Source organism: Berghia stephanieae, chromosome 5 (assembly GCF_034508935.2).
Source record: "Berghia stephanieae isolate SIO BIC M18660-M18661 chromosome 5, UCSD_Bste_1.3, whole genome shotgun sequence".
Lineage (NCBI taxonomy): Eukaryota > Metazoa > Mollusca > Gastropoda > Nudibranchia > Aeolidiidae > Berghia > Berghia stephanieae.
Genome location: NC_088364.1, coordinates 38665433 through 38675432, shown reverse-complemented (window position 1 = coordinate 38675432; position 10000 = coordinate 38665433). Strand labels below are relative to the sequence as shown.

The 10000-nt window shown below is 36.3% G+C and overlaps 1 protein-coding gene across 4 annotated transcripts in view; it reads right to left on the bottom strand.

Annotated features, from left to right (window-relative positions):
- The window catches only part of LOC144972884 (paladin-like), a 265377-nt gene that overhangs the window by 119273 nt on the left and 136104 nt on the right, over positions 1 to 10000 (bottom strand). Inside the window, exon 1 of one of the 4 annotated variants that reach the window (XM_078914658.1) lies at positions 4497 to 4743. The exons of the other annotated variants lie outside the window; for them this stretch is intronic. Within the exon in view, the coding sequence (XP_078770784.1) occupies positions 4497 to 4581 (85 nt within the window). The 5' untranslated portion in view covers positions 4582 to 4743. Of the gene's footprint in view, positions 1 to 4496; positions 4744 to 10000 lie in introns of those variants that run through there. 4 annotated transcript variants of the gene reach the window in all.

The window sequence follows — 10000 nt, the reverse complement described above, 5'->3', positions numbered from 1 at the left end:
AACAGAGCCCACATTTTGGCCGGAAATCGTAGATACCAATTCTATTTACCCTTAATATTTCAAAATCACAATTCTTCCTATTCCATTCATTGGCATCCGCATAACTTAACAGATTATCTACAATTTTAAAAATATTATCATTCAACTATGTTTTGTAATTTACCATTGAACACGTAAATGGAGATTGACGCTCTATACATTTTATCACACACACACACACACACACACACACACACACACACATATATATATATATATATATATATATATATATATATATATGAGCCAAGGTCAAAAGGTGCCCGCCTGATACCAGTGTTAAGAAAATTTGATTTTTACTTAATTATGGGCTGTTTTCATTGGGTTAATGCTTGTAATCAATTGATAATATGAAGAAGAGATAAAATGAGATAGCTCAACATACTCTGTTCAACAGAACATGAAATAAACAACTTGAAAGTAAAATTTGAATGCTGTTTGGCATGTGCTTAAAACGAGGTCAACGCATCACCTTTTTAGAAATCATGTAGAAATTAAATGTGATGTTTTAGCTCACGTGATTGAAATTTGACTAATAGTATAAAGTCAAAATTTACTTTTAACACAATTGCAGTATATTACATATCTGATTAAGTTTCATATAGAGTTCAAAGTTGGTGTTGCTTGTGACCTTTGGTGTCATCAAACACAGCACAATACTAAGACTCGACACGAAACTTTAAAGCTCATGTTTAATGATTATAAAATGTTTTATTATGAGAAAAAAGCATAGATTTACTATCTGAATTCAAATCTTGGAGTAAATGTATACCGTTTTGCCGATATTGAGGTTTATTGGTTTTGGTGTCATTTGTCACAAGCAACACGGCATGCGTGAACACGTGGAAGTTTGTTTCGTTAAATGGCGATTCGCAATTTTGATCCACCCTTCTTACCAGTCTTTGAAGTGCAGCACTTTCATTTGCCTTTCCAGTGTGGCTCCAGGCAGAAAAGGTAAGTTGAACTTTGGTGTCATCGCTATTTTACATTGTCACAAGCAACACTTGATATTGGATATTACAAAGTGCCACCAAAAAAAATTATGTTTTCAGCTGTTATTCTATTTACAAATATGATATTATGACATCTCACATAAGACTGATTTGGACACAATTAATTATTTCCTTGTACTTCTAATTTTTTATGTTTCAGGGTTGTATCAATCAAGAAAAAGACAAAACTCAAGCTTTTGACGAATCCAGATAAAAGAAGGGTTGTCAAGAAATTTGATTTGATTTACTATTAACACACTAAATTACTACAAACTAGCAGATTTGAGCAGTAGGGCGGATGTTACCGTAAGGTTACATGAATTCATTACCATGGCTGATATTTATCTAGTGTTTGTATGACTTCTGGTACTTTTTGTGACCATTGGTGTCATTGGTTAAAATGTCACAGGTGACACTTAAGTTTGAAGTTTCTAATGTATTTCTGTTTTCATGTTCTTCAAAGCTTGAAATGTCATTGAATTACATTTTAACAGGCTATATTACATGTGTTCAGTTGCTATTCTTGATTTATTGAGGCAAAATTGCGTTCTAGTGCCGATTTTGACCAAAGTAATAGCAACAATGGTATTACTAATTTCTAAGTATATTTCCAATTTGAAAGTATTTCGTTTCTTAAAATATTATTGAATTTCATTTTAGAGTAGGTTATTGTGCTTTTTTGACTGAAAATAATGATATATTATGGACGAAAGTGTGATTTGGTGTTGCTTGTGACATAAGTAATGGTGTCACCGGTCTTATGTCACAAGTCACATTCAGATGCTCTAATTTCCATGTATATTTCTATTTTTGAAGTCTTTGGTTTCTGAAATATTATTAAATTCCATATTTAACTGTGGTTATTACACTGGTTTGACTGAAATTAATGATATATTGTCGAAATTGCAATTTGGTATTGCTTCTGACATAAGTAATGGTGTCATCGGTCTAATGTCACAAGTGACACAATGTCACTAAATAAGATATGCTTTGGTCACATTATTTCCCAACATTTTATTCCAAAAGTTTCTGAACATAGCTGGTAATAAGCATATGCAATATTGTTGTTGTTGTTAATGCACAAACATTTTTATGAAATAATATATTTGCATTCTATGTTGCTTGTGACCGATGACACCAAAAAGCAACATTTTCTCCAATAGTTGGTAATATTATTGTACTATGATTGTTGTTGATTGTGTCTTAACTTACTAAATAAAGTTTGATACTCAACAAAAATCATTTGGTTATTGAGTTTTTTGTCTCATTTTGGTGGCACCGGTCACAGGTGACACCAGCAACCTATAGGTATTGTTGACGACATTATGCTGTGTTAGACCTTAAAGTTATCTAAAGGGCGTTTGATTCATGAAGTACAGGGTTTTTGCTACACATATAGAAACATGAATGGACTATTATGTCACTTTTATTTTGAGAAAAAAAATTGGCACCTTTTGACCTTGGCTCATATATATATATATTATATATATATATATATATATATATATATATATATATATATTATATATATATATATATATATATATATTTGAATAAGGTTAAAGTAAAAAAAATAATCCAAAGAACTTTCTGTCACTTCTGGCAGACCCAGCTATCCAATTACTTCCGACTGGATGGACAAGAGGGTCAGTAACAAAATCTTGACTGCAGCCAGGACTGGCATTTCCCCTTTTTGTTTTTAAAGAAAAATATTTTACAAACTGGGCTATTTGGACTCCTAAATGAGAAAGTCCCTGACACGACTCCCTGACACGACACGACACCCCCCCCCCCCCCCCCCCCCGCCTAAAAACAAATAAACAAAACCAAATAAACAAAAACAAATAAACAAAAACAAAAACAAACAAAATAGAAAGTTGAAACCCCCCCCCTCCCCTCTCCCCGCCTCCCTCCCCCCCCCCCAACCCCAAAGAAGAACCCCCCCCCCCCCCAGAAAACCCCAAAACACGAAGGTAAAATAAGACCCTCGGGATTAATGCAGTGACAAGGATTTCCATAATGGTGATGGGATGAAGCATATTCACATAAAGCTTATTAATAACACTACTTAAACCCCTTAAAAACTCGCAAGATCCATTTTCCTAGTCCTTCACAACCACCTCCTCCACCCCCCTCCCCCTATCCTCCGCCCTCTCATCCATCCCCTTCTCCAATTCTCCATCCTCTATTTATGATTATCTGCCCAACAAGCAATCTTTGGTTGATATGATGGCATGGTATTGATACCTAAAAAAAAAACACCCCCCAAAAAAACCCAACAAAACAAACAAAAACAACAAATAAACAAAACAACAACAACCTGGGACTTCAAGCAGAAAACTTGTCCTTCAAATATCAATCGATAAAAAATGATCCTCAGCTTATCAAAAATGCTAAAAAAAACCGTATCTTTCAAATGGTCCTGGGTGGGGATCCTGACCTCCCATAGTGGGCAGGGAGGTACATACTGTGTCTTCTATCCCCTTATATCTGTTTTCCAACATGCTTTCTGTCTTGGTCTTGGAATGAGATTACTTGGTTTTGTCTTGGCCCTGGCCGGAGTCCTAGCTGGGAGGGAAACAGTCAAATGCATAGATATTTTTTTGGGAGATGATATTTTTTTCCTTGTAAATCATCTCTCTTGTCATGTATTATCTTATTTATTTTTAATGTATAATGTAAGCATTTGAGTGTATTCCTCCTTGTTGGATTTTGTGCTTGTGTTCGGATGAGACTTATAGGTGATCTCAAACTAAGTACATTGAAGGTATGCTCTTGGACTCTACATCTGATCCCTATTTGTTCCTAGTTTCCCCTTTGTCTTACTTTCTCTTGGTTTCTTTAATTGTAATTCTAGAACTTTTTACTATCCCATTTTCTTCCTTTTTACTGGCGCTGATATGACCTTAATGTGTTGCAAGCGCCGTAAAACCCTTAAAAAAACAAAAAAAAAAAAAAAAAACAATTTCAAATGGTCGATTTTGTTCAGTCGATATTTAAAACTCGTTTTGTTTTGTGTGTTTTTTTTTTTTTTTTTGGGGGGGGGGGGGGGGGGGGGGGGTACGGCAGTAAGTTGTGCAGAGAGGTCAGAATAAAATCCCTACTGGACCAGGATTCGGACTGGGTCCATTGGCGTGTAAATCGGATGTTCTACCTACCATTTGTGACCCATGGACTAAAAAGTAGGCGGGGGAGAAATTCCACACGCGTCCGCCACATACAACGAGTAAGCTAATATGTGACGAAAACCTTCCAAGATTTGTGTGTGTTAGTATGTTATATCCGGCTGGGGGATGTTGTGGGTATTTTACCTAAACGGACAGCATCAATACCCATTCGTCACATCTGAAGTATCCCAATGTGATATCATTGAAGTAAAAAAAAGTTTGTCACTGATATGAAAATATAAATCATACCGATATGAAAATCAAAATAAAATCGCATGATCTCTATTGATACACTTACTTCTTCTTTCCCTCCTCGGTTCATCTCCTAGATGCACGGTGATATCACCCAGATCAACGGCTGCCTCTGCACCTTTCGTTGACATAATAGATTTTTAATCTTATTTATATCGCCGGTTGAAATGAAATCTCAAATTATCAAAAATATCCAGTTTGACTTTAATGCACTCATATAAAACAGGAAAACGTCTGAAGTGTCTGAGAGATTTGAGATAAATAATAATTAGCACCGACACGGGATAAAGTGTTACGTCGCGAGCTCAGACAGGAGTTTCGAAAAAAAAATTAAAAAGGAGAGAAAGAATTCAGGGGCATTGCCCTTTGAATACATGCCGACCATAGCCAACTTCAGTTCTTGCCTGTCATCCGAAGCAAACAGCCCCACAGATCCTGAGCATCACTCGCAATATTAACACAGACACCCTTGGTGTCGTCAGGTGTTGCGATGCAATTTCCTCATCGGTGTGTTGAAATGATGTGATGAATGCTCACAAATTGTGAGGCTGATCGATTCGACATCTTGGCATGTAGTAAAGGTAGCTATGATGCCTACCAACAAAAATAGTTAGCCTTCCAGATTGTGAACATCGTTCAGAGGTTATTTTGTACACAGGTTGTCTTAAAATGCGTGTGTGGCGCTGCACAATGTTCCATACAGTCATATTCCGTGTTCAACTGCGTCAAAACATTGTGATAAATGCTCATAAATTGGTTGATTCGACTGGTACGCGTGTACCATAGACGATTTATGGTACCTAATGTGTTATAGATAGTATGCAGATGACGTCACTCAGGCCTTTGTTATTGTTTTTGCCATCCGCGTTTGTGAGTTGTTCTCACTAAACTGTATTAACCAGACTATAAAAGTTCATGGTTACACAGAGTTTGTGTGTTGGTCCGTTATACTTCCGGATGGCAATGTTGTGAACTCCTTGGCCAAGCGCATTCTATCTATAGAATAAATGAAGTTGATGTCATCTGACTCTTTTATGTTAATGCTATGCGTTTAGGCAAAATACCCACAACATCCAGCAGCCGGATATAAGGTACCAGCATACAAAAAAGTGTAACCTTAAACGTCTGATTGGTATAATTTAGTAAGAACGAATCATTAAAATGGCGGCCTAAAAATAATAATGAGCTGAGTGGCGCCAATTTCGTTCCTTCTATAGATTAGGGAAATGCGACTGATTGGACATATTGCTTTAAATCTATAGGGTTCACGAGGCTGGTTTATGCAGTTTTAATCGGAGTTTAATAATCGGTTGCTACTCTATGGCAGAAAGTATTCTTTCACACCTCGGACGAGTTGGATATGTGGAACGTATCGAGCCCAAGAACAAAACGACAGCGTAGAGTTTTGTAAGCAATGTCACCCAGACAGCCACACATTACGATCGGTATCGCTTGACTTTTATACGAGAGGATGCCTCACCATAATGCCATACTCGGAAAAATACAAACATAATTTGACATTTTGCACAGAAAAGGCCAACATTTCAGAGTAGGGCAGCATACCGCTGAGTCACCCGCTTACGCCTGTTGATGTTATGCGTTTTGCTAAAATGCTCAAACATCCGCCAGCCTGATATAAAGTACCAAAACACAAAACAATGATATGTGACCCTGAACATTTATAGATAGTAAGCAGATGACGTCACTCAGGCCTTTGTTATTGTTTTTGCCATCCGCGTTTGTGAGTTGTTCTCACTAAACTGTATTAACCAGACTATTAAAGTTAATGGTTACACAGAGTTGTGTGTTGGTCGTTATACTTCCGGATGGCAATGTTGTGAACTCCTTGGCCAAGCGCATTCTATCTATAGTATGATAGTAGCAGATGACGTCACTCAAGCCTTTGTTATTGTTTTTGCCATCGCGTTTGTGATTGTTCTCACTAAACTGTATTAACCAGACTATTAAAGTTAATGGTTACACAGAGTTGTGTGTTGGTCAGTTATACTTCCGGATGGCAATGTTGTGAACTCCTTGGCCAAGCGCATTCTATCTATAGTCTGAATGATATAGAAGGAACGAAATTGACGTCACTCAGATCTTTGTTATTATTATTTCAAAACAGCCATGTTTATGAGTAGTTCTCACTAATTCGTATTAATCACACTTTAAACGTTCAATGTTACACACAGTTTTGTGTGTTGGTACATCTTATCCGGCTGGCAGATGTTATGAGCTTTTTGGATAAACGCAATGCATCAATTATCAGCTCTCTATTATTGTTTTAGACCTCTATTTAGGCGATTATGAAATAGTTCTTATTAAATTGTTTCAATCTTTGCTATAAACGGTAAAGGTAACACAAAGTTTTGTGTTGGTGTGTTTTATCTCGCTGTCGGATGTTAATGAGTATTTTACACAAACGCATAGCATCCGTAACAATAACAAAATGTTATTTTCCATTTTCATTATAGATAGTATGCAGATGACGTCACTCAGCCTTTGTTATTGTTTTGCCATCCGTGTTTGTAGTAGTTCTCACTAACGTATTAACGACTATAAGTTCATGGTTACACAGAGTTGTGTGTTGGTCCGTTATATTCCGATGGCAATGTTGGAATCCTTGCAGCGCAATCTATCTATATGAAAGCTCCAGCCAAGAACTGAGAACGCGGATGAATTGTTTTGATTGATATTTCCAATAAAACAATCACTCATGATTACTGCTCATCTAATTTGGATCCGGACCATAAGGGCAACGACCTTTGTCACCACGTGAATAGATACGGTGCGCTTGACTAAGAAACTCACAACATTGCCATCCGGAAACATAACGGACCAACACACAAAACTATCTCTCACCTTGAACGTTTATAGATAGTATGCGCTTGGCTAAGAAGCTCATAACATTGCCATCCGGATGTGTAACGGACCAACACACAAAACTGTGTGTATCCATGAACGTTTATAGTCGGGTTAATACAGTTCAGTGAGTAGTACTCATAAACGCGGATGGCAAAAAACAATAACAAATACTGAGTGACGACATCTTCGAATTATCTATAGTTTGGTTAGTACAGTTTAGTGAGAATTACTCATAATCATGGATAGCAAAAACCAATAATTAAGACATGAGTGACGTCAACTTCGTTCTATCTAAAGACGACAGAGCGGCCCATCTCCATCCGGAGGTAAACCCGATGCCTCAAATGTATCTACTCTTTTTCATTGAACAAAACGGTGTTATGTAGGGACGAATCGGTCGTCTGAAAGTAAATTTAGAGTTAAAATGGTGAGAAGTAGAAAATTCCTAAAGCAATAGATATAGTTTTTTTTTTTTAAAGTAGCCATTTAGATCCATTATTAGTCTCAAATAGTTTATGAAACGGACATTAGACATTGCTTGCTACTCTTTGTATAGGGTGCTTGTCTATCGCAAAGTACTTTCCGCCAGATCTAACAGACAAGCTACCCAATCACTGCCGGGTGGACAGGGTGGGGGTCTTATAGTAACAAAAAGCCCAAATAGAACATTCTGGTCATTTTAATTCTGAATCACTTTTTGAACCTGGATCACCTCGACTTAATACCGTTTCGAGACGATAGGCTATGTGGTCTAGTGGTATGACACTCGCCTTCGGATTGGAAAGTCCTGGGCTCGAGCCCCGAGTGGCGCATAGTTGAGTCCTTGGAAAAGGCTCTTTACTTACATTCTCTCATCGCACTGAGGTGTAAAATGGTACCTGGCCTTTAACAGCATTGTCTCTGTCTCTCCGAAAAATTGTAATATCACATACAGGCGTAATGTATCGTCCTACATGTTAAGTGTTTCTGTTGGCTAAGGACCCCTTGTAAAGCTCTTTGAGCACGTTTAGTAGATATTGCGCTATATAAATGCTCTTGTTTTTACGTCCCATGTGTGCGTCTTGACAACAGGACACCTTCAAGCATTCCAGACATAACTTTCAACATTCGAACTTTCACAATCCGCTTTACTTGTTATTTCACATAATATGTAATAGCTTGTAAACGATTATTTAAAATCATATTATTTCAATTTGTAAAATACATAGCTTCACAATCCTTTTGACCACGCAGGCTATATATATATATATATATATATATATTATATATATAATAATTTGTAGTAGGTGGGGAATGGTAGAGGGGGATGGGAGGAGGGGGGGGGGGGGGGTTCTTTGATGGGGAGTGTTTGATGTAAAATTCAATTGTCGTTTTTGGGTTTTTTTTTTCCGAAATCCAAACAGCCTAGGGCTTCGGTAGGCTTTTGAATTTTTGCCTTGAATACAATCCATAGCTAATGATAAATTCCGTTCCGTATCTATCAAGATTTTACTGCTGAACAATCACAAAACACTTTTATTTCTCTGGTTTGTCCTGAAATGGTTTCATTCAAATATCGATGAAATGAATTGGCCCTAAACTTGCCAGACTGCCTTTGAAGTCTCAGGTTTAGACATTTTTGACAAATTAAAGATTATATTTGTTTACTAATATTTAAAAAAAAATTAATATTGCGACTATCTGGTGTTGTATGGTATGACACTTGTCTTTGTAAGGTCCAACATTTGAGTCCCGCTTTGAGTACGCACAGTTGATTCGTTGGAAAAGGCTCTTTACTCACATTCACTTACCAGGTGTTAAATGAGTACCTGGCCGTTAATAGCGTTGTCTTTGTTGGAAAAAAAAAAGTAAAATGGCCTCACAGGAGTTATGTCTCGTCGTACATTTTAAGTGGTGTTGTTGGCTAAGGACAATCAATAAAGCGCTTTGAGCAGGTTTAGTAGATATTGCGTTATAAAAATGCTTCAAAAATGCTCGAGAACTAATATATAATAAAATAATATTTGGCCGAAATGACATAAATGCCATTTTGTCTGCATATGCCATGTATCATATGTTGGGTCAATAGAAAATTCCTAGACAGTTTGAATAAACAAGAAAACCGAGTTGTTTGTTTTGTTTTCAAAAATGGTCTTCAATAAATAATTAGATACCATGTATTATAGTGCTCGTGCGCGTGCGCGTTCACGTACGAGTATATATATATATTATATATATATATATATATATATATATATATATATATATATATATATATTTATATATATATATATATATATATATGTATAATATATATATATATATTATTATATATTATTTTATTAGTATGACGCGCGCGTGTGAGTGTGTGTGTGTGTGTGTGTGTGTGTCTGTCTGTGTCTGTGTGAAAATTGCATGATAAACCTTATGTCAAATGGACATTCCTATCGTGTTAAAAGTAAAAACGTTATTAAAATTTGAAGAAATATCTTAACTAAATGATACAATTTTGTAGACGATTGTATCTCGACAAGTCTTACAACCAATTTTTATTATTTTCTTAAAAACTATGTATCGTAAGTAAGAGTTACGATAGTCTATTTGCCAAATACCTGTCAAACTGTTTAACATAAAACTGTTTGTTTTTAGGCTGTTATCGACGCTTTGGATCACTATATATAGCATCCGATGTTCATTCCAACCCGT